General features: G+C 43.3%; 1 protein-coding gene across 1 annotated transcript in view; it reads left to right on the top strand.

The window, feature by feature from the left end:
- The window catches only part of HAPLN1 (hyaluronan and proteoglycan link protein 1), a 214484-nt gene that overhangs the window by 74100 nt on the left and 113753 nt on the right, over positions 1-26631 (top strand). The window contains exons 2-3 of the mRNA XM_069751302.1: positions 773-900; positions 20945-21313. Coding sequence (XP_069607403.1) covers positions 801-900; positions 20945-21313 — 469 coding nt within the window. The 5' untranslated portion in view covers positions 773-800. The remainder of the gene's footprint in view (positions 1-772; positions 901-20944; positions 21314-26631) is intronic.

Below are 26631 nucleotides of genomic sequence, written 5' to 3'. Positions count from 1 at the left end.
AAATATATACGGTATATATATTTTTTAGTTTATATTATTCATTACATGCATTTTATTATCTATGTGGTATTTTATTTCATCCCACAAATATATGCAAACCTTGTTAGAAATTGCCCTTTAATCTCTAGCAAGTTGACATTTTACATCCTCCGTCATACATTCTATTAGTTACATTTTCCTTCTTTACCATTATTAACCCCTTGTAACTAATTAATGTGCCGACTAGCCATAAGGCCCTCTCTGCAGAGGCTGAATGCAGCGATTTCCCATACACTTTAAATATACGTGTCAGCATTCTAGGTAGCTGGGAATTGAGAATCAATCTGTACGACTGCAGTGGTAGCATATAGTACTACCACGCCGTAAAAAAAAAACATGATTTCACACTACGGTACATATCAGGTTATATCGGATGGTGCAAATGATTCAAATAATTAATAGCTATTTTATCTCTCATTGACCCGTCCAACTATAAATTATTTATTTCAACAAAATCAATCTAGCTATTCTATCATGTATAAATAAGTAAGAATTAACGTAACTTCCTTGCGATAATTCAAGTTAACTGGCTACGGCCCTTCTCTATAGTGTAAGGCCACCATATGGCTGTTGACACATTTACCTTGTTTCCTATCAGTTGCTGTAACTTCTGTAGTGCAGAACAGGACCAGCAATGTTGTCAGGCATTTTCCCATTGATGGTAATGCTGTAACAAGTTCGGCAGCAGAAGCAGCAGTATTCACAAGCCTCTTTCTATGTTCTGCATTTTCAGTGAAGGGAGATCCATTTAGTATCCGAAGATGAAGAAGGTACTTTTCCTGGTGCTAATCTCTTTCTGTTGGGCTGATCATCATGCCAGGAACTCCACACTGCACCATGACAGGATCATTCAAGTCCACGGTAAGTCTACGCTATAAGTGGGCACCTAGATTTCATTTCTGGCTTTTACGTGATATACAACATGTTTGCTGTTTGCTTCTTCCCATCTCCCTGGCTCATATTATGCTGCATTGACTTTCGCCCCCATCCAACCTTCTTTTTTTTTCCCTTTAACTTTTGCTAAGTTTGCATTTGTATTCTGATTCTGCAATGTTTGCTGCTCCTAATAAAGTGACCCTGGGTTTCCATTTCTGCAATCCGGTGTCACTGATGTGTGGGAAAATCTTGTTCTCTCTCTTTGATCACATCCATTTAATGTTACTGCAGTGTCCTTCACTCTAGAGATAGGAGATGTATTAATATCCTAACCTACGGAACGACTGCATGATACTGATACTGCGCTGATGCCCATGTTCTATAACCAGCATTATTTGTGACTTACATTTTTGTAGTGTTTTGATTATTTCCTCGCTTATACACGATGCATCTGCAGCAAAATCTAAATCTGCAGTGCACGGCAGCTTTTCCAGTTTTGGCACGAGTAGTTAAAAATCACATTGCCAGGAAAACCTCGAAGCTTGCATATTGTCAGGTTATGGCGAATTTATCCAATCTGTATATATTAGATAAAAATAGAAAAATGCAAAAGAGGGAGCCGCGTTCAACTGTGACAGGAAAAGGTTACACTTACAGAGTGGCAGAGGGCTATGTGCACACAGTGACATATTTTAATGACAGCTGTAGCTCTTACGATGTGATGTGTGGGATCTTATTAATGTGTCATATAAAATGTATTCAACTGCCTTCTGCCAGAATGGCTGGGGTGTTTTGCTTTACAGGCCCCTCTGACATATATTCTCATGTCAGCACTGTCCATTGTGACATACTGATGCCCAAGACAAGGCCGGTTGTCAGATTGCCCCACACGTGAATGTGTTGGGTGGTGAGAGTTGTTATCGTCACCACTATTTTATTAATTTTCTGTCAGTACAATGACTGGATTATATTGTATAGTAAAATACTATATGTGAAGAGTTAAATACTGTATTTAATTGATGTGACAGCTTCGTCTCAGCCCGAATATTGTCATTTTCTGGGAATAACATCTTTTTGCAGCATACATTGGATCTGTCAAGTTTGCAGTGATAGAAATGTGTGAACATAGGCCTCATTTATTAAAACAGGAAAACTAGTCCTTGTTGTCCTTAGCAACCAATAGGAGCTCAGCTTACATTTCTTAAAACGTTCTCTGGGACTTTGCTTATTTTTTCATATGGGGCTAAGAACTTGCAGGTAGTTGTTAACTACCTGATTTTGCCCAGCGACAATCTCTGCGGTCTGTGATCCAGGTTGTTACTCTTTGAGTTCATTTCACCTCACTTCAACAGACAAAACCCAAGAAAATACAAAGCAAAATGAACATAAATCCTACAGTAAGTAATGTAATGATACATGTAAATAACATAAGGTACATAAGGTTAACACTATTTTGATCAAAAAGAGAAAAAATCATTCCACCGCAACAAGGTGTACCTAGTCGGGATGGTCCTATCCTGTCTCTAATACCTTACCTTGTGGCAGCCAACCTTAATGTGAATAAGTAATTCAACACATGTCTACAACCGTACCAGGGCACTTCACAATACTATCTATCACTAATCCCACATAATTACACGTGGGAAGAAGAAGCAATCCCATAAAAATAAAACCAATATTTATTAAATAATTATTTTAAAATAACACAATAAAAAAGCAAAATAGACCGTAGGGGACACCATATTACAAGGCTGTAACTATAATGATGAGTACTGAATAGTCGCCAAACAACATGAGTAAATATCTAGACTGATACAATGGAGGAATGTAGCAACATACACCAACAATTAGCGGTATCACAGCAAAAAAGCCGAAGCATGAAATTATAATATAATCGCTGCCTATATAACAATTAAAAATACTCAGCACAGTGGCTTAAACCATAGGCAGCAACATTAATAAAGACATATGTGGCCAGAGATATCCATTACAATAAACCCAGCATAAATACCTATAACATGTCAGGCAAAAAAGTATGTCTACCTTGCAAGAATGGTGTCCCCTCACCCCGACGCGCGTTTCGCCTCCTGCTTCTTCCAGGGGGACACATACATTTTCTAATTCTTGTGCCAACAGTTGTTTTATTTTCAACTTGTTTAACTGTTCACAATAACAGTAATATTGAACATCGGTGCCCAAATTTTTACATGCCGCTGTACCTCGCGTGAGCCGAAAGTGTTGAATCGTTTAACAAAAGAAGAAATACTACTATATACTCAGTTAGTCAAAAAGATATATGTTAGGGCTAGCGGAACGCACCAAATAATAAGACAGATAGTGTATGGTGCGTTCGCAGCCCGGGGTCCACTGTGCAGAGATGGAACCTGCTGCCAAGTAATGACAGACTATATGGCGGTACTCATAAGTATACACACGTGGGTTAAACTTCACCCAGCGTGAAGGAAGCGATCCTGTTGCGTCACAGGATCGCGGTACCGCACATAGAGGGCGAGCAAGTAGTCAGCGAACTCAACCCCAACTAGGATTGAAGTCCGATTAGACCCTTGCTGGCACAACACCGCAACTGGGTGTGTAAGGAAGCTGAATACCAATATTAGGACACAAGAGTGCATGCGGTGCCGCACTGATGAACGACACTAACCACCCAGGCTTGGGTAAGGAAAGCACAGAGGAAGTGCACGGCACCGTACTGGCGGTCACAGCAACTGGACGCTGTAACGTGTGATTCGTGCTGTAGGCTAAGTCGGGCGCTAGATAGCAACCATACACCTTCCGCGAACAGACATTCAATAGGGTAGGGGTATCCAAGGACGACTTGCACTCACAACATACACACATTAACAATTGTACACTAGCGCATGGCCGTGCGGTCATGCGCAGTTTATATAGTTGCAGCACAGGAAGTGGCCACAGAAACTTTGCCCTTCCAAGACCTGCCAAGAGGACCAATGGAATGTGCTGCAGAGCCTGAGCACATGACCCTCGATCTCCAACGGGAGATCTTGCCCTGGGCATGCTCAGTGTGTGCAGACAAGGACTTAGTCCCAGAGAAGTCCGCTCGCTGCTGACCAGCACTGGCTTTAATAGCAGAAGCTGAAGAAGCAGCAGTAACTCTCTGTACAGAGTGAGAGTGAGCAAGACGCTGGGACCGACGTCCCTGCTGAGCAGACTCCACTGCGGCTGGATAAGAATGGGAGACCACAGCGGAGATGGCTCGAGATTCCCCCTGTGCAGAAGCGGGAACTCGAGACCTAACATTACCCCCCCTCCTAGGGCCCCCCCTCCTTGGGCCTCGCTACGCTCGAAGGCAGCAATGAGCTGTGGGGCCCGAATGTTTTCAGCAGGCTCCCATGACCTGTCCTCTGGGCCATAACCCTTCCAATCCACCAGATAGAACTTTTTGCCGCGTACCACCTTGCACCCCAAAATAGCGTTCACCTCGTAATCGTCCGTAGATGAACCCGATGTCCCGGCAGATGACTCGGAAAACCGGGACATGTATACGGGTTTCAAGAGGGACACATGAAAGGTGTCGGTAATACCCAAGCCTGGAGGAAGAGCCAAACGGTAGACCACAGGATTAACCCGTTCGAGAACCTTGAAGGGACCCAAGTAGCAAGGAGCAAACTTAGTGGACTCAACTCGCAGCCTGATGTTACGGGCGGAGAGCCACACCAAGTCGCCAGGAGCAAAGGTCGGAGCGGGGCGCCGATGAACATCGGCAGAGGACCTCATTCTCTCCTTGGAGGCCCGAATGGCATCCTGAGTGCGGTCCCAAATGTCCCGTGCCTCCACAGCCCAGTCTGCCACCCTGGAGTCAGCAGAAGACACAGGCATGGGCACAGGAACACGCGGATGCTGGCCGTAATTTAGGAGGAATGGAGTCTGACCGGTGGAGTCGGCTACGGCATTGTTAAGTGCAAACTCTGCCCACGGTAGCAAGGATGCCCAGTCATCCTGCCTGGCAGAAACAAAATGTTGTAAATATGTGACCAAGGTCTGGTTGGCCCTCTCTACCAACCCATTCGTCTCGGGATGATATGCCAAAGAGAGATTCAACTCAATACTGAGTAGACGACAAAGCTCTCTCCAGAATCGAGACGCAAACTGGGGACCCCGGTCACTAACAATTTTGTCTGGCATACCGTGTAGGCGAAAGATATGCTTGACGAACAAGACAGCCAACGCCCGTGCAGAAGGTAGCCGTGGAAGAGGCACCAAGTGCACCATTTTGGAAAAATGGTCGGTGATCACCCAGATAATGGTGCAGTTACAAGACTTGGGTAAGCCCACCACAAAGTCCATTCCGACCATCTCCCAGGGCCTGTCCGCCACCGGCAGAGGATAAAGCAAACCAGCTGGCCGTTGCAGAGGAGTCTTGTTCTTGGCGCAAGAGACACACGCCCGAACATACTCTGCGACATCACGAGCCATATGCGGCCACCAGTACGTCCTCGCCAGCAATTCAGATGTCCTTTTGGTACCAAAATGTCCACCCACCCTGGACGAGTGTGCCCAAGAGAGAACCTCCGGTCGCAAATTGGATGGAACAAAAGTCTTGCCTGGGGGCACAGACTCTAGCGAAACCGGGGCCACAGTTCTCAAGCTCTCGGTGGGGACAATAAGCCGAGGCTCCTCCTCCTCCTCCGCAGATGACACAACGGAGCGAGAGAGAGTGTCGGCCCGAATGTTCTTCTCCCCAGAAAGAAAATGGAGGGTGAAATGAAACCGGGAGAAGAATAAGGACCATCTGGCCTGGCGAGAATTCAACCGCTGGGCTGTCTGCAGGTACACCAAATTTTTATGGTCTGTGAAGACTTGGAAGGGAAAACGTGCTCCCTCCAAGAGATGTCTCCACTCCGAGAAAGCCAACTTCATGGCTAGCAACTCCCTGTCCCCGATGGAATAATTCCTCTCTGCTGGTGAGAAGGTCTTGGAGATAAAGAAGCAAGGATGCTTCCGACCTTGAGCATCCTTTTGGAAGAGGACTGCTCCAGCACCAACAGAAGAGGCATCCACCTCCATGATAAATGGCTTATCAACATCGGGGCGATGTAGGATGGGAGCGCTAGCGAAGTGTGACTTTATAGAGTTAAAGGCCTTGGAGACCTCCTCAGACCACAATTTGGGATTCGCCCCCTTCTTGGTGAGGGCAACCAAGGGAGCTACCAAAGTTGAGAAGTGCGGAATGAACTGGTGATAATAATTAATGAACCCCATAAAGCGCTGCACCGCTTTAAGAGAATGGGGTTCCTGCCAGTCCATCACAGCCTGTAGTTTGGCAGGATCCATAGCCAATCCCTGGGCAGAGATGATGTAGCCTAGGAAAGGTAAGGACTCCTGCTCAAACATACACTTCTCCAACTTGGCATAGAGGGAGTTTGCCTGTAGGAGGTCGAAGACTTTGCAAACATCTCTCCGGTGGGAGTCAATATCTGGAGAGTAGATGAGAATATCATCCAGATAGACTACGACCGAGGTGGAAAGCATATCCCGGAAGATATCTTTCACAAAGTCTTGGAAAACGGCTGGGGCATTACAGAGCCCGAAGGGCATCACCAGATATTCATAGTGCCCATCCCTGGTGTTAAAAGCCGTCTTCCATTCATCCCCCTCACGGATGCGAATCAGGTTGTAAGCACCCCGCAGATCTAGTTTAGTAAATACCCTTGCTCCCCGAAGCCTATCGAAGAGCTCAGATATCAAGGGCAAAGGATACTTATTTTTAACGGTGATGGCGTTAAGACCCCTGTAGTCTATGCATGGACGTAGTTCCCCATTCTTCTTCTGCACAAAGAAGAACCCTGCCCCAGCAGGTGACACTGACTTCCTAATGAATCCTCTTGCCAGATTTTCCTGGATGTACTGTGACATTGCCTCCGTCTCCGGGAGAGATAGCGGATAGACTCGACCCCGGGGAGGCTCAGCACCAGGCAAGAGATCAATAGGACAGTCATAGGGGCGATGGGGCGGAAGGATCTCCGCCGCCTTTTTGGAGAACACGTCTGCATAAGACCAATACTGCTTGGGGAGAGAGGAAAGATCTGCGGGTACCTCAGTAGTAGCAACCTGAATGCACTCCCTCTGACACCTACCCCCACAAGATTCGCCCGATCCCAGGATTCTGCCAGAGGACCACTCGATATGAGGAGAGTGGTACCGTAGCCAAGGTATTCCCAACAGGACCTCATCAATTCCCTCAGGAATGACGAGCAGAGATATAATCTCCTGATGAGATGGCGACATGGACAGAGTAAAAGGGATGGTCTGGTGTGTTATCTGTGAGGGCAGTGTCGACCCATTCACCACTCGTACCGTTACTGGTTGAGCTAGCATAACCAGGGGTATTGCGTGACGTTGGGCGAAGGCAGAAGACATAAAATTGCCCTCCGCCCCAGAATCCACGCAGAGCTCTACCGAGTGGGAGAATGAGCCTATAGTAATTGTCCCCTTAAAGGACAATTTAGAGGCAAACGTCGCCGTGTCTAGTGCACCTCCACCTACTACCACTAGACGCTGACGTTTCCTCGACCGCTGAGAACATCTGGTGGCTAGATGTCCCGACTGCTGGCATACATGACAGACCTTGAGTGCACCAGCGGTCCGGGACTTAGATCCCGCTTGTGACACTTCCCTGGCCTCATGTGACTCAGGAACCAGAACCGGAGATTCCAGAGGTTTGGCGAAGGTAGGAGCCAGCCGAAACCTCTGCCTACACTGGGCTCGCTCTAACCTCCGCTCATTAAAACGGAGGTCAATTCGAGTGGAGACAGTTATTAACTCCTCCAGTGTGGCAGGAATCTCCCTAGTGGCCAGAGCGTCCTTAACGTGGTCAGCCAGGCTCCTCCAAAATATGGGGATAAGGGCTTTATCCGACCAATCCAGCTCAGAAGCTAAAGTGCGGAATTGGACGGCAAAATGACTGACCAAGGACTCACCCTGAGTTAATGCCAGCAGTTGGAGCGCAGTATCATGGGTGACTTGAGGTCCTAAAAAGACCTGTTTCAGAGTGCTCAGAAACAGCGGAGCACTCTGCACCACATGATCGCCACGCTCCCACAGCGGCGTAGCCCATTCCAACGCCCTGTCCGACAAGAGATACACTATAAATCCCACCTTAGCCCGCTCTGTGGGAAAACGTGCAGCCAGGAGCTCGAGGTGAATAGAGCACTGACTCACAAATCCCCTACAAAATTTGCTATCACCAGAAAATTTTTCTGGCAGCGGGAGGCGAGAAAATGTCGGAGCAGGGGTGGCAATGGACAGGGTTTGCTGTAGCCACGCTAGCAGCCTGTACAGCAACTGCGGTAACATCCACAGCTGAGGTTGCGCTCTCAAGAGCCGCCAACCTACCCTCCAGCTGCTGGATATACCGCAAGGATTGCTGTTTGTCCGTCATTACTAGCCAGACCCTGGCGCTAGTGTAATGTTAGGGCTAGCGGAACGCACCAAATAATAAGACAGAAAGTGTATGGTGCGTTCGCAGCCCGGGGTCCACCGTGCAGAGATGGAATCTGCTGCCAAGTAATGACGGACTATATGGCGGTACTCATAAGTATACACACGTGGGTTAAACTTCACCCAGCGTGAAGGAAGCGATCCTGTTGCGTCACAGGATCGCGGTACCGCACATAGAGGGCGAGCAAGTAGTCAGCTAACTCAACCCCAACTAGGATTGAAGTCCGATTAGACCCTTGCTGGCACAACACCGCAACTGGGTGTGTAGGGAAGCTGAATACCAATATTAGGACACAAGAGTGCATGCGGTGCCGCACTGATGAACGACACTAACCACCCAGGCTTGGGTAAGGAAAGCACAGAGGAAGTGCACGGCACCGTACTGGCGGTCACAGCAACTGGACGCTGTAACGTGTGATTCGTGCTGTAGGCTAAGTCGGGCGCTAGATAGCAACCATACACCTTCCGCGAACAGACATTCAATAGGGTAGGGGTATCCAAGGACGACTTGCACTCACAACATACACACATTAACAATTGTACACTAGCGCATGGCCGTGCGGTCATGCGCAGTTTATATAGTTGCAGCACAGGAAGTGGCCACAGAAACTTTGCCCTTCCAAGACCTGCCAAGAGGACCAATGGAATGTGCTGCAGAGCCTGAGCACATGACCCTCGATCTCCAACGGGAGATCTTGCCCTGGGCATGCTCAGTGTGTGCAGACAAGGACTTAGTCCCAGAGAAGTCCGCTCGCTGCTGACCAGCACTGGCTTTAATGGCAGAAGCTGAAGAAGCAGCAGTAACTCTCTGTACAGAGTGAGAGTGAGCAAGACGCTGGGACAGACGTCCCTGCTGAGCAGACTCCACTGCGGCTGGATAAGAATGGGAGACTGCAGCGGAGATGGCTCGAGATTCCCCCTGTGCAGAAGCGGGAACTCGAGACCTAACAATATATTTCTTATTCTTTCACAAACTTCTCCTTCATCAGCTCTTGGAGGCAAGTGTGCTCTCGATGCATCTCCTGTCAGTTGACACACAGGTCACAAGCAGTGTCCCTTCAGACTGGAGCCGATCCTGACACGACTAAGATGGGCTCTGTTTTAATTATGTGACAGGGCCATTTTATTACATTAATGGAGAACCCTTTTAGGGTTTCAAATAATATGATTTACTTTTTACTATTTTTCTTAAAGGTGACCTTTTATGTTGAAAATGGTATCTGATCTATAGCCATGATGTTATAGAGCACGAGGAGCTGTTCAGGTTGCTATGCTATACATTTTTGTGGGCAAAGTTTCAGTAAAATCTACATTTTATTCTTTAAACTTCCTGATGTTAGTATGCATATGTGAAAAGTGGGCAGTCCTATTTAGTGATTGACATCCTTCCCTGTATGATTGTTCATACAGAGATAGCTGTCAATCACTGAGTAGAACTTGACTGACGTGCATACAAACACCTGGGATTTCAATGAATAAAATGCAGGTCTTACTAAAAAAAATTTCCATAAAAATGTATATCAATCTGATCAGTTACTCCGATCCTATACCATACTGTTCTCAGATCAGAGCTGGTTTTAGGCAAAGTGGGGCCCTAATCAAAAAGTAAAGTGTTTCCCCAAATTCTAAAATATTGCATCATCACACACACAAACATTTAGCTAAAAAAAAAGTCAGTTCACCACCGTCATTGCTCTGCACCCTGGTGGGAATGAAATCCTTGCATAGAGCCGCCCTGATATGGGTAAAGTTAAACACAAAAAATACTAAGTATAAAATTTCACTTTTATTATATTGATTTAAAAAATTGTGACTCACCTATCACAGAGATTAGGGCAGACTGACCCGGTATGGCGTTCAAGCATTAGTCATGGTAAAACCGCCCTAACCTCTATAAGTCAGTCAAAAATTTTTAAATCGCTGTGATAAAAGTGAAGTTTTATACCTACAGTACTTTTCATTGCTGGAGCATTCCTATTTTTTACACAAACATTTAGATTGCATTTACGTGTGCTGAGTTCAGGCAGTTAAATAATATCAACAATATTCAAGTCGCTTGGTGCTTATTTACTGGCCACTTTACACTGACGAAGAGTTATGGACACAGAATCATAACAAGAAGATCATTCTATCCCCCAAACAGTATCATGCTATCAGTTGCACATCATCAGTTTATACTGGGCAATTGGCTGCTGAGAATGATTATTTTTGTTCTGGCATAAACAATCCTATTACCCTATGAATGAGCAGCATTTTGCTCATTCATTGGGCAATTGCTGACATGTAGTGATGTGGGAATATACTCTTTACTCGAGATTTCCCGGGTGTCCTCCGAGTATTTTTTAGTGCTCGGAGATTTTGTTTTTTCGCCACAGCTGGATGATTTACAGCTACTAGCCTGCTTGATTACATGTGGGGATTCCCTAGCAACCAGGCAACCCCCAAATGTACTTATCCTGGCTAATAGCTGTAAATCATTCAGCTGAGGCGATGAAAACTAAATCTCCAAGCACTAAAAAATACTCGGAGGACACCCGAGCGTGCTCGGGAAATCTCGAGCAACTAGTATATTCGCTCATCACCACCGACATGTTTATACCTGTGAGCTCTCCTTTACACACACAATGCATGACACACAGACACATGGACGTACCCAGGATCAAAACTAGGGAGGGCAAGCCATGTTTATTCAGGTTGTAAAATTTTAGAACAAAAAAGGTGAATGAAACCAAAATTTTAAGAAAATTATATGAAATTATAGCCGTGCTTTTATTAGTTATTATTACAATTATTTGCTTGCAAACAAAATTAGTTTTTTATTCTAATTACATGTCTTATGCTAATATAATTTTTCTTGGGTTTGAAGAAAGCTTGTTCAAAATTTTCATTTCAATTCAGTTCTGATTTTCCATGAAGAATTTCCGATGGACGCTCATCAAACACAACCTAGTCAGTCTGTCCTCCCCCATTCTACTTCTCAGCCAGGTCTTTACCCTTCAAAGGGTACTGAAAAATCGTTCAACAGTAGCTGTTGTGGATGGGAAAGCAATTAAAATGAAGAGTGCATGCCTTGTTGCAGGGAAAAAAATATTAGCCTCCTCCAAAAGTGCAACCTCTTCAATGTACTTTAATTTGTCTTCTGCTAAATCCTTCTTTTTCCACAAATTGTACCACAAATCTATTTCTGCAGAGATACCACCGAACCCATAAAACTCCATGAAAGACTTTGCTTTTTCCAAATCTTTTGAAGCCATTTTTAGCATGTATGAAGGATGAAGATAGGATAAGGCAAAAGCAGGTGTATTTTCGTGTGAGAATCAAACATTCAAAGATAAAGTTAGGGAGTCAAGATAAGGGATGATCAACGACCATCTCCAGTATTCAATCACAGTCTCTGATGGTGGATTACTTCTGTGTATTTGCTTTTGAGTAATTCGTGGTACTGATAACTCAACCCCGATTTTCTCCGCAATATCATGTGATTTTTTTTAGTAATTCTTCAGAAACATGCTCAATTTCTTGTTGATCCTTCTTGATGACATCAAGGATTTGGGCAATATGTTTCCTCACCATAATCAAATCCGTATTTTACCTTGTAGAACATTCACAACGGGTTCCAAAATCGCAGAGTATTTTGCAATCATAACTAAACCTACGATGAAAATTGATTTAGTAACTGCACAGTGCAGTTGATAGGCAGACATTCTTGTAGCATAGTTTCCTTCGACTAAGAGATGTTCTAGTGCATTGATGAGTTCATGGAAGCTTTCTGAAAATTTTCTTATGCTCTTGTATTTCTCAGACCATCTGGTCTCACAGAGTCTTGATAGATTGGGAACCATATTCCTACGGGCTGGTGACTCACGAAAGAAGAATATTGCATCCTTAACCGTTGCAACTGTGTTTCTTATTTACTGGTAGTTTGCTAGCATCATTGACAACAAGATTTATGTCTTCTAGCCCTTAACTCAAAACCTTCAAATTTTGAGATGTTACGTTATTTTACAATGGGTACGAATTTAGTATAAAATTAAGTAAAGTTGGCCAATGTATGTTTATATTATAGAACAGTGATGTGCGAGTGGCATAATATTCACACTTGCTATACTCATAACGAGTACTTTTTAATACTCGCATATTCGTCCAAATAGCGAGTACAATGTAAGTCAATGAGTAATTGGCTCCGCCCACACTCATCCGGCCATAGCTGAGTCTTTCCAGGACAGGGCGAGAGAGGGGCTTTTTCACATTTCTACTATATAAAACACCTTGCAGTACCCCCCAGAGAGAGCCGAACATTCAATCTGCCCTCACTGAGGTGCCAGCTCAATTTATGTAGTGAAGGGAGCTGTCAATTTGCGTCAGATCGATAATGATCGACACATCACTCACGAGCACCAGGGTTACTCAACGAGTAAAGAGTATCGCGAATACCGTACTATTCATGCAAATAGTAACGATTACACTCGCTCCTCACTATTATAGACCTATTGGAAAACATGGGATTTATGGTTAAATGTCTCTAGGCTGGGTTGCTTCCTCTCAATTTTATTTTCTACAGAAATTACTTAACTTACCTATTTTGGAACAGTTTCTTATATCCATTTAGGCAGCCTCGATGTCTTCTAAATGTAAATAAGAAGGTAAATTAATAAATTATAACTGGAATAAATTTTAATGACTACTTGTTTCAAAGAAACAGGTGCGCTCACATGCTGCGTATTTCTGCATTTATGCAGCGCTATTTAGCGCAGCGTAAATGCAGTGAAATGCAGCTCCGTAATGCATCCCAGCAAAATCAATGGCTTTTGCTGAAATGTCTTTCACATGGTCCGTCTTTTTGCAGATGCGCTTTGCACTGCAAAGTGCGTTCGCAAAAAGAATGACCATGTCAATTCTTTTTGTGCTTTCTTTCTGTGTTTTTTACTTTTTACTCACCTTGCAGGGTTCACACGGAGATCGCTCCTCATCCCTGCACTGTAGGACCTAGCACAGGACCTTAAACAGCACCATGTGACTGGGCGACGTCACCGGTCACATGGTGCTTCCGGGTCCTAGAGCCCGCACTCGCTGTGGCCCGGCTGGGGATTAGAAGACACCAGTGGTCTCCGGGGGAGTGCTGCAAGGTAAGAATAAAGCGCAGGAATAATAATAATATTATTTTTTTGCTTATAGGCAGGGGTGAACTTAGCCACACTGCTGCCTGAGGTGAACTTCAAAACTGCGCCCCCCACCAACACATATACAGCCCCCCATAAGGCTCCCATCTCATACACAGCTACCCCAATGCCCAATAGGGCTCCCATATCATATACAGCCCCCATAGGGCTCCCATATCATATACAGCCTCCCCATAGGGCTCCCATATCATATACAGCCCTCCCATAGGGCTCCCATATCATATACAGCCCCCCCATAGAGCTCCCATACCATATGCAGCCCCCATAGGGCTCCCATATCATATACAGCCCCCCAAAGGGCTCCCATATCATATACAGCCCCCATGGGAGTCAATCTCATATACAGCCCCCATAGGTCTCCCATACAGCCCCCCATAGGGCTCCCAGTCCCACATCATATACAACAGCTCCCCACATTATCTCCCATCAGGTCACTGTCTGATTTAACAAGTGTTTACATTTTTTTTTACTTCGTCTACTCTCCTAGCAGCTCCAGAAATCTACCCAGCTTTTGTGCCAGCGTCGCACTGCAGGACTTGGGGCATTCAGTGATGATGTCATCACTGAATCCAGTTCCCACTGTGCTGATCTGCAGTGCAGAGTGGCCGGCAGACACTGAGGCTGGGAATAAAGCTCCTACTAGCGGCTGCGGGTGCCCTCCGCTCTGCCGATGCATCAAGTCACCCTGGCGCCTTGCCCTCTGCTTACCGTCAGTGCTTCCTGAGACAACCATTACCATTACCTACTCAGACAGGTGGTGATCGGTGGCCTCATCCTGATAGGTGCGTGCCCCTGCTTCTAGGGGGACAGATGCCCCCGCTGCCCCTTGGTGGGTACACCCATGCACACATACACAAATACAATGCATCACACTCACAATGCATGACATGCACAATGTATGATACACACACACACATACATTCAGACACGTGATGACATTCCAACATATTACCATGATGTCACCATAGGTCCTGAAGCAATCTCAACATTGCAAACTACACTGATAATGCAGAACTTATATTATATTATGGCCCTAGTTTCTGCTGTAATTACTGGAGGGCACCAAAGCAAGTTGTGGCCTTGGGTAATTGCCCAGTTTGCCTTCTCCCTAATGCCGACCCTGCCACAGATCTAACTATACATGAAAGTGGGGCTGCCCTGAAGGTAAGAATGTGATGTTGAGCTGCTAGTTCATTCTTTGTGCTGGTGACTTAATAGTCATCAAAGCATTGGAGTGCTGTACTAGTGATATTATCAGTGTCTCATCTGTATCTCAAAATGCTCCTACTGTCCCTAGGCAGTACCACACTAACACTGTGGATGCTGCTGGGCGACGCTTTTGAGTTTCTGTTAGAGTATAGCTGGTACTTGTGGTAATGTCTGACAATCATCCTGTGTTTCATCAATGAGCTTTTTTTCAGATTTCATTAGCTCTCTCCTGGAAACTATGGGCAGGTCCTTCGCTATTTATACCCAGTGTGATGCTAGTTGCGAGTTAAAGGTTAAACTTGACCCTGGTTCTGTCTTTATGCCCCTGTCACCCTAATCCTATGTGTTATACTCAGGTGTTGACCTTGGATTATTTTGATCTTTGCTGTGCCTGATGATTCTGATTTATTTTTCTGTCCTCTCTGGCTTTGACCTGGTTTGTAGGACCCCCTCCCTTTTCCAGCTCCATTGGCCAACAGCCACTTCCAGACATGACACAGGGGACCATATGTAAGTCCAGATCCATGTGTAGGGGTTAAAGGGTGAAGGATGCCTTGGGACCTATTAAGCAGAACAACTAGTGCAGAATCTGTCCATGGAAATCCTATGAAGAGCTACCAAGAACAATCTGATAGGTATTCTCTGCTGAATCACCTTGTCTTCGTAGTACATATTGTTGCTGCAGGCTCACATTTTAACCATTGTAACTTGATTTACCATATTTGCAATGGTCACAGTCTAACAAAATTCTTGCATTGTAATATACCCGACTTGTGATATCTTGGAAGATATTGCAGCATCATTATCAGTCTTTTAGTTGCTTATATTGGTTTGCTTTATGTTTTAGAGAACTAAGTAAACCTCAAGAACATTGGAGAATTTTAAGTTGCTTTCATTAGACTTTAAAGCAGTCAACATGTTGGAACAATGTAATTGCATCCAGTTAATATTCTGGCAATATAGCAAGCTACAGCTGTCTATTAATCCAGTTTGCAAAGCCATTGAAAGGTCATTGAAACACTCTAATGAGACATTATATTTCCCTGATACTTTCTGAACAAATACCACGGTCTATATCTTTAGATGGAATACAATGTTCCAACTGATTCATATGGTATTTATACTCTGTGCATATAAATGGGACTTAAGCCACTTTTATTAAGGAAAGTAAGACTTGTTATGGCGACAAGTTTCACTATAATGTCCATGCTAATAGCAGTCACTTACAATTTTTATGTCCTAAAGTGAAGAGACATGTTAGAACATGGGGGAAAAAAATGTAACGGTCGTATCAAAGTGCACGCAATTATAACACCATTATACTAGTACGGCGCCTTGACTTCATTTGGAATCTAGCCAATGACTTACAAATTTCCTTGTGCCACTTTGCTGGTTCATGTGCTGCCTTGCATTCTTATCGCCGTCTGTGTTTTCACATTTGTCCTCGATGTCCCCAGTAAAGCTTTGCACTATGAGGACTGCGTTCATTCTCCGTAACCTTCTCAAGGTCTCCCAATCATTCTTCAATCAGCTCCACTAACTTGTTCCCACTTCTGCTTTATGCACAAGGCAATTGGCAACACATATGTTCAGGTTTAAGGAAACAGTATCAAACAAATGAAAATGTTTCAGAACGATCCACTTTTCTGCTTGGTGTTGAAAGATCATAATTTCAGATTTCAGGATCTGTGCTTACATAGAGACTTAGGGAAAGACATATTGTTTTAATAGATAGATCATAAGTAGGAGATGCAAGAATTTTCGACATCCACTCTTCAGCTGATATTCTCTGACAATGGCTACATATAAGCAATATACTGGGAAGAGCACCGTATTCCCATACCTTGGCCGCTGCTGAGTACCGCAATACTCAGGGATTCTGTGTTTTTTTTCCCTACTATGATACTTTGCTGTAGTCACTGCCATTACAAGTATCAGATGATTGATAGGGCAGCCAGGTGTCCGTCCCCCACCAACCTCATTTTCAATCCTTTTTTACAAAAAGGTATACTTTCTAGGACATTTTAAAGTGAGTATTCCAATGAAGTATGTCATGCGTTTAAAGGTTTATTACATTGAAAATAATCTTTGTAAATTATCTGAAAATAGTTATATAACTGGGAAACCAACATGTGGCCAAATGTGTAACATGGAGTATAAACTAGCAACAAATCCTACAAGAAATGCTCCCATAGACAAAAGTCCAGTACAAAACACAATTTTTATTGAAACAATCAAATACATATAAACTAATTAAAATGAGTAGTTAATTCAATTAGTTATTTTGGACAGATTGTAATATTTCATAATATTTACTTGATGACTATTTCTCAGCATGACTTCTCCTTTTATTTGTTTCTATGTATTTGTTTCAATAAAAATTGTGTTTTGTACTGGACTCTTGTCTATTGGAGTATTTTTTATAGGATTTGTAGTAATGATAGTAACTGATAGTTATATTAAAGGGAACCTGTCACCCCGAAAATCGCGGGTGAACTAAGCCCACCGGCATCAGGGGCTTATCTGCAGCATTCTGTAATGCTGTAGATAAGCCCCCGATGTTACCTGAAAAAGGAGAAAAAGATGTTATATCATACTCACCCAGGGGCGGTCCCGCTGCTGGTCAGGTCGGATGGGCGTCTCTGGTCCGCTGCGGCGCCTCCTATCTTCATTACAAGACGTCCTCTTCTGATCTTCAGCCACGGCTCCGGCGCAGGCGTACTGTGCTCTGCCCTCTTGAGGGCAGGTCAGAGGCCCGGCGCCTGCGCACTGCAGTACTATCCTCTGCCCTCAACAGGGCAGAGCAAAGTACGCCTGCGCCGGAGCCGTGGCTGAAGATCAGAAGAGGACGTCTTGTAATGAAGATGGGAGGCGCCGCAGCGGACCAGAGACGCCCATCCGACCTGACCAGCAGCGGGACCGCCCCTGGGTGAGTATAATATAACGTCTTTTTCTCCTTTTTCAGGTAACATCGGGGGCTTATCTACAGCATTACAGAATGCTGCAGATAAGCCCCTAATGCCGGTGGGCTTACCTCACCCGCGATTTTCGGGGTGACAGATTCCCTTTAAGCTAGGTAGGGGGCTGATTTTCGAGGTACAACTTTATCTTGAGTGCGGCTGCTTGGCTATCGGTCCTATACTCAGCAGAGGACAGTTTTCCTGTGTTGTCATGTGACTGACGAAGTGTGTAGAGGGGCCGGATACATATTTCAATAGATATTTCAATAGTTAATCCATCTCCATTCTCCAATAATAAAGAATATTATCAGCCAGCCAGTCCGCTTTCTGCATCAGCGATGCAGCCACATGTTGCCACAGGAAATGCTATCCTCTGTTGAGTACAAATCCAGAAGCCAAGTAGTCAAAGACTGGGATGGAGGATCCGGGTACCTGGCCTAAAGAGAACCTGTCACTTGGCATTAATATTTCATTTATGTTATCTAGTTGATTCTCTTCACTGTGCCGCTCTACTTATCATATGTGGTGCCATTTTTCATTTTCATCCTGTGAGTAGTCTTGTTTTCCAAAGGTGCATAGTCTTTAATTTTTTTCTATGTGGACATCTTCTTGAGAGTCATGTCCCTATGGTTAACAAGACCATGTTTATATATATATATATATATATATATATATATATATATATATATATATAGTGTAAAAAGAAAGAGGAAGCCATTATGTGGAGTTGGGAAGGAAATTGTTTCCCCAATGTGGAGCTTACTCTTTGCCACATGGGTTTTTTTTGCCTTCCCCTGGATCAACATGTTAGGGCATGTTAGGTTAGGCTATGGGTTGAACTAGATGGACTTAAAGTCTTCCTTCAACCTTAATAACTATGTAATTAGTGATGAGCAAACTTGCTGGAAAAACCTCTTATCCGAGCACACTCGGATGTTATCTGAGCATCTGCTCCTATATTATGTTCGAGTCCCTGCGGCTGCAGGATTTTTGGCTGTTAGACAGCTTAATGCATGTGGGGATTGCCTGTTTGTTAGGGAATCCCCACATGTGCTCAGGCTGTCTATCAGCCGCAAATCGTAATATATGAGCACTCCCAGATACTCAGAATACCCAAGCGTGCTCAGATAAAAAAAAAATAATATTCGACCTAAACAGATTGTTAAGCCCAATAATAAATAGAGATTGCTCTGTATGCGCTTTATGATTTTAAAGTCAACTGTAAATATAATGTTTAAGTGCAAGTTGTTGGATGAAAATAGAAAATTACTTTAAATAAAAATCTACATAATACAATTCATATATTGGTGTTCCTTTTAAAGTGAATCTGTCACCAGGTTTTATCCACCTAATCTGAGACCAGCACAGAGTAGAAATAGAGACCCTCATTCCAGCGATGTGTCGCTTACTGGGCTGCTTAGATAAGATTTGATAAAACTGCTATTTTTTTTAGCCTGAGACTACCATTAGATAATTAGTAAACCTGCTGCCGCATAGTCCTCCATATTCCTGACCTCTGCATAACCCTGCCTCCACCATTGAATGGCAGCTTTCTGCCTATGCACAGTGTACATAGGAAGATGCCAATTAGCAGTGTGAGTGCGGGATTATACACAGCTCAGCATATGAAGAACTAATAGATGTGCAATAGATCACACAGCTTGTGACTGCAGCCATCAGCTTCCCATACTGCGGTAGTCATCGCTCAGCCATGGGAGCCATGATGCCAGTAGCATTGAATAGTTCTGTGCACATTTGGAAGCATTTCCTTCACTATAGACACTTTGTTACAGCTTGAGTATTCTCTTCTAAGATACTGACAACACAAAATATATACATTGTAATATTATGTATTGTTACTAAAATATTTTTGCAGAAATTGTTTTTTTTCATTTATTACATTATTCCTTAACCGCTTAGCGACACTTACGGCACAAGTGCACAAGTTGGTAGCAGGTTTATACAGCAGGCTCACTGGGCAAGTCATGGCTGTGTGTTACAGCAAAGACCTGCCTCTAACAATTGCAGGTAGCGCAAAGTGCCACCCTCAATTATTAACCCGTTAAATGCACTGTCATTCAATGCGCCCATCGGCGTGCCCATGACGCGATCTTTGATTGCCGATGACAGTTACCTGTGGCCAGGCTTCAAAAGAGACCCTGATTTATTAAAAATAAAGATGATACATTTTTTTTTCTTTTAAATACACATAAAGGAATATTGCCGCATTCAGAAAAGTCTGACCTATCAAAATATAAAAATAATTAACCTGATCGGTAAACGCCATAAATGGAAATAATTCAAGAACGCCAAAATTAGATTTTTTTGGTCTCTGTAATACTACAAAAAATGCTGTAGCAATCAATCAAAATGTCATATCTATCCCAAAATGGTATCATTAAAAAGTTGTCTTGTCCAGCAAAAAATAAGCCATCACACAGCTCCATCAACGTAAAAATTAAAGGATTTTTGGTTTAGGAAAATGGTAAAATATATAATCCAATAATTTTTTTTTTTGCTTTTTTCTTTCCTTTTTTTCAATAAAAAAACTGGACATGTTTGCAATCGCCGTCACCGTACTGATGAGGAGAATCATACCACGAGGCCAGTTTTTCTCACAATTTCACTGCACTTGGACATTTTTCCATTTTTCCAGTACATTATGTAGTAAAATGAATGGCAACATTCAAAACTACCACTTGTCCCAAAACAAACAAGCTCTCGTACATCCATGTGGACCCAAAAATTCTAAAGTTATGGCTCTGAGAAAAAAAAATTAGGAAAAAATAAAAATGCGAAAACAGAAATTGACCACATTGGGAAACGGGTAAAGGAATATTCAGTAGGATACAGGATGCTATCCTTTTTATTGGTGGAGATCTGATCTCTGGGACCCAAGTCTGAGAACTGCAGCACTCTTTCCAATTTTGAATTATTGGTCAAGAGTACTGAATCAGTGACACAGACTCTTTATTGTCAGGATCAGTGGATCTCCCAGATTTTGCAACCCAATGGATCAGAAAATCATAGCATATCCTAGTAATATCTTACATAACATGGGAATACTCCTGTGATGTAACCTCATGCAAATTTCAGCAAAATTCTGTTCTCAGAAATAAAAAATCAAATGGACACAAAATTAGTGAATATCACTTTTTGGAGGAATAATTGTCTGACTAAACTTCTTTGACTTTCTTTCAGAGAATGGTCCTCATCTTTTTGTGGAGGTAGAGCAAACAAAAGTAATTTCCCATCGAGGTGGTAACGCAACATTGCCATGCAAGTTTTTACATGACTCAGCGACTGCTGGATCACCCTCTCACAAAATCCGTATCAAGTGGACCAAACTCACTTCAGATTACCTCAAGGAGGTGGATGTCTTCGTTTCAATGGGACATCACAAGAGGATCTATGGCAGCTACCAGGGAAGGGTTTACCTACAAGGAGCAAGTGAAAATGATGCTTCACTTGTCATTACTGACATAACACTGGAAGACTATGGCAGATATAAATGTGAAGTCATTGAAGGACTGGAGGACGATACCGCTGTTGTGTCATTGGACTTACAAGGTATAGTTTCATTACATTTTTGAAGATCTGATCGACATGTGATATAAAGGTCTAACTAAATGTATAATTTTCTTACCTCAATGTATTTAAGTTTTACATTTATTAATTGATATCAGTTTTCCTTTCAGCCTTTAAAGATTTTGTTGGCAGGAAGAAGTACAAATAATTAACCCCTTTCTGACATTAGACGTAATAATCCGTTGATGTGCCCTAGGCCTATATGACCAGGGACAGATTATTACGTAATTGCAATCACCCACGCACATGGGTGGTGTGTGAGCGATCGCCGCCGGGTCACAGGGTAACAGAAAGTTCTACTTCCGCACTGCCCCGATAATCTGACCCCAATGTGCACAACAGCAAAAACCACATGCAAAGGGCGTATATGGCTGATAATTTCCTTTTCATTACCAACGGGGTGCTGCATCCAACAAAAGCATACAGAGTTCATAAAGGAAAAACGAGGAAAAAAGATTGGAGCGCACTTACCCAGGTAAAATAGTCACCACTTTATTAGGACTTTGTACAAAAAGCAGGGAAGGGAGTGGATAAAGATCGGACGACGGCCGTTTCGTGCAGAGTGGCACTTCAACGGGTCCTACGGCTGAATGAATGCAGGGAGGATTTTATAGGAAAAAAAAAAAAAACCTCCTCCCTGCACACAGCACATGGGTGGGAGTAACCACCACTGATAGAAACATGAACAAAGGTGCAATAAAAACAACAAAACCAATTAAAATCAAACTCTGAGAGCTACACTTGAAACAACACTGAACAGAACCTATAGTACAATTAACTATCTACAAGAACACAGACATGTCTAGCTTTTCATTCATACCAAGCGGTCCAGCTGCGTCTGCACGAAGAATCCATCTGGCCTCCCTGCGTAGTAGGAGGCGGTGCAGATCTCCTCCCCCCTCTGGCAGAGTAACCTGTTCTAATCCAGCGAACCGCAGCACCTGCACATTGCCTGCGTGGTAAGTCTTGACATGGTCTATTAATCGAGGAGCCCCCTTGCCGGTCCTCACAGAGTTAAAATGCTCTCTAACCCGTATGAACATTGGCCGAATAGTCTTGCCAATGTAAAAGAAGCCGCAAGGGCAGAAAATGACATAGACTACATACGTAGTTCTACAAGATATGAAATCGCGCACTGCGTGCTGTATGTACTCCACTGTAATCGTACTACCGACATGATGATAAGTACAGAAATTGCAACGCCCGCACTTGAAGTTACCTTTTGGTCTATTAAGAGACAGCCAATTGCTGTGATCTGATACAAAACGATTGCGGACCAAACAGTCCTTAATATTTTTGCTGCGGCGACTAGCAAACAGTGGTCCCATATCCACTATTTCTTTTAAATCGTTATCTTGTCTCAAGATCTGCCAATTTTTCCGAACAGCTGCTCTAATTTGGTTATCTAGTGGTCCAAATTTGAAGCTAAACACAAATTTTTTCTCATATGTCCTCTGTCTAGGAGATTTTAAATCTGCTGCGATTGCTCCATCGTGGGCTTTATTCAGAATTGAACTGGGGTACCCCCACCTTCCTAAACCTATCAAACAGTTCGACCGATTGTCGTGCAAAACCCTCTGGGTCACTATTAATTCTTTTAACTCTCAAGAATTGACTGTATGGTAAAGAGCTTTTAGTATAAGAAGGGTGGGCACTGGCGAAATGTAATAAAGAATTTGATGCCGACGGCTTACGGTACACCTCAGTATAAATACTATTGTCCCTCACTTGTAGTTTGACATCCAAGAACACCAAACTGGCTCCTCCAAATTGCGAGGTAAACCCCATATTCATGGTGTTTGCCGTCCCCAGGTACTCTACAAAATCTGCAAAGGTATCCTGGTGCCCGTCCCACACCATGAATATGTCATCAACATATCTAGCATAAAGCTTTATATGCTTGAGAAATGGGTTATTTGAGGAATAAATATATTCCTCTTCAAACCTGGCAAGAAAGAGGTTAGCCAGGGTACATGCGACGGAGGTACCCAAAGCGGTACCCACCGTCTGCAGGTACCACTGGTCATCAAACTGGAAGGCATTGTGCTCAAGAATGAACACCAAGCCTTCACAAATAAACCTGATGGTATCGGTTCCAGTGGGTGTATTACCCAAAATCATTTTGACGGTATCCACCCCCAATTTTTGAGGGATTCTCGTGTACAAACTTTCTATATCTATAGACGTGAGGGCAAAGGTGTCCTGCCAGTCAAAGTGCTTTATTATTCTTAAGAAATCTCCTGTATCCTTTAAATATGATGGAATATCCTTTAATAAGGGACGTAACAGCCAGTCGATGTAGGATGATAGAGGTTCTGTTAGCGACCCCACCCCTGACACTATTGGACGACCGGGGGGGGCTACCGCAGATTTATGAAGCTTAGGTATGTGATACCAATGCGGTTTTCTGGGATACTCCGGTAGCAGTTTTTCTGCCTGCTTATGAGAAAAAACCCTTTTCTCGACATACTGTCTCAAAAGGGAGCGCAATAGGTTCTTAAATTTAGTGGTGGGGTCCCCTTTTAATTTTTTATAGGTGCTTTCATCTGATAGCTGTCTCAGCGCCTCTTTTTTATAATACTCTTTAGACATTAGGACCGTATTGCCGCCTTTATCGGCCCCCCTGATTATAATGTCAGACCACTCCTGTATCTCCTTTAATGCCTTTTTTTCTCTCAACTGTAAATTTTCAACCGGACGTTCGTATATTAGTGCTTCCATGTCTTTTAGCACCTGCATCTCAAAAATATCCACAGGATGCCCTGGGGATATAGGGGGCATATATGTGGATTTAACCCCACCTGAGAAATGTGCGGGCAAAGCATCACTAGTATGGATATTAGTGGTCCCTATATTGGTAAGATCAAGAAGCTGTTGTGTTTCAGCACGCACATCGTCAAATGGGTCCTCCGTGACAAAAAAGCCCAGGGGACCCACATGACAAGGCGCGCTACCGGGCAGAATCTGTGCGGGGTTCGCTGTAGCTGCGCCTTTATTATTTGAAGCAAAAGATTTAAACAAGTGAATCTTTCTGATCGCTTTAAACAAGTCAATCTTGAAATCAACTATATCGAATTTTTCTGGTATACAAAAATTTAACCCTCTAGACAAAACTGAGAGGTGCGCGTCTAATGTTCGATCCGTTAAATTAACAACAGTTATTTCATCAGACGCCACAAGACTTGTTTCCTTTTCTTGGCATTTCTGTCTGCCGTTCCGCCTACTCCCTCGGCGCGTCCTGCGTCTAAAGGGGACGCAACGGCAGTTGTTGATTGTAGTGGGGCTAGAGACGCTGTCGACTCTCCAAGGTCCTCTGTTGCGCTTGAATCGGAGTCAGTTGTGAGATAATCCCTTTTATTCCTGTTATCAGCCTTTCTCCATCCTTGTCTTTTAGTCCGATTTTGTTTCTTTTGATGTTGGCGATGGTTATATGACAGACCCGTTTTGTTCCAAGTACATACTTTTCCGGACTCAAAGTCACTTTTGTCTCTAATAAACTTATTTCTTTTTCTTTGTTTGATGTCATTTTGCAAAATCACCTATTTAACATCCAGTTTTTTGTCTATAGTAGTCCATTGTGTTTCTGACAGTCTAGTCTTTAGTTCCTCTTTAGTTTTAATCAATTCAATTTTGGCTGCCTCGTAGTTAATAATGTTTTGCTTTAACACCAATTGTAGCAAGTCCCGAGAACATTGCAGCAGGATTTTCTCCCACTCCTCAACGAACAAATCATTATCCTTAAACTGGGCCATCTCTTTCATGACGCGCAGACCGCGCGATACTCGGCCGCACTCCACATAGGATTTCAAAGAATTATTCGTCCAAAATAAATTAACTTCTCTCTCCTGATTCTGACAGCTGACACCCGGCGCTAAGTGCTAGTAGTGGTCACGCACCGCTCTCAGCACTTTAACCCCCTGAATGCTGCGATGGAACGCGATCACAGCATTCCGGGAGTCGGCAGAGGGATGACTGCCCCTCTGCCTTTGGATCAGAGGCCCCGTGGCGTGATGACATCCAGGTCACCAGAGCTATAAAAGTTGCTTGATTATAGGCAATGAATGATCAGCAACTTTCCCTGTCAGTGCAGAGCTGACTGTTTGCATAGTGTGGGGATACTGCTGCATCCCCTTACTATACAAGTGATCAGCCTGCAAAAAATGATAGTCCCATAGTGGGACAAAGTAAAAAAGTTAAAGAAAAAGTAAAAAAAATTGTTTAAATAATAGTAAAAATGTAAAAAATAAAATAAAAATTAATAATAAAAAAATTAAAAAATATTGTTATCTATAAATATTTGTTTGAAAAAATATAAACAATAAAAGTACAAATATTTGGTATTGCCACATCCGAAACGACCCGACCTATAAAATTGTCCCACTAGTTAACCCCTTTAGTGAACATCATAAAAAATAAGTAAAAAACAAGACAGAAATCAAAACTTTATCATTTTACCACCAAACAAAACGTGAAATAAAACGCAATAAAAAAAACTGATTTAAATAAACATGGTATTGCAAAAAACAATCCGCCATACAGCTCCATCAGCAGAAAAATAAAAATGTTATAGCTCTCAGAATAAAGTAGTTTTTATTCTGTAAAAGTGCCAAAACATAAAAAATGATATTAATGAGGTATCGCTGTAATCATATTGACCTGATAAATAAAACAACCTTATTAATTTTATCACACATAGTGCGACAAAATGCCCCCCCAAAAAAAATTCCTCCAATAAAAACGTCAAATTGTCCCTCAAAAAAAAAGCGCTCACATAACTCTGTGGGCCAAAATATTGAACAATTATAGCTCTCAAAGTATGGTTATGCAAAAACTTTTTTTGCTATAAAAAGCGTCTTTGTGTGTGACTGTTAGGGGTCGAGTTCCTGCCTCTGCGCAGGGGGAATCTCGGGCCATCTCCGCTGCAGTCTCCCATTCTTCTCCTGCCGCAGTGGAGCCTGCTCAGCGGAGATATTGGTCCCAACGTCTCGCTCAGTCTGACTCTGTGCAAAGGGTTACTGCTGCCTTTCCAGCTTTTGCCATTGTAGTCAGTACTGGGCATTCTACCTCCCAAAGATCGCAGTAAGGCTCGGCACACATTTATCCTGCGCACTGCGCTGAGCGCCTGTACTAGGGGTTCCGTGTAAATCTCTCAAATTCGTGATTCAGACAGAACCTCTGGCAGAAGATTCCCTATACTGAGGCAGATGGAGGCACAGTGGACATTGTCTGACCTGTGATCCGATAGTGTCCATCTTTTTAGGATTGCATAAAAGTGCTGTCAGCTACAGACATTTTTGTGC

This window comes from Ranitomeya imitator, chromosome 1, assembly GCF_032444005.1.
Source record: "Ranitomeya imitator isolate aRanImi1 chromosome 1, aRanImi1.pri, whole genome shotgun sequence".
NCBI classification, from domain to species: Eukaryota; Metazoa; Chordata; class Amphibia; order Anura; family Dendrobatidae; genus Ranitomeya; species Ranitomeya imitator.
This window is presented reverse-complemented; position numbering and strand designations above follow the sequence as displayed.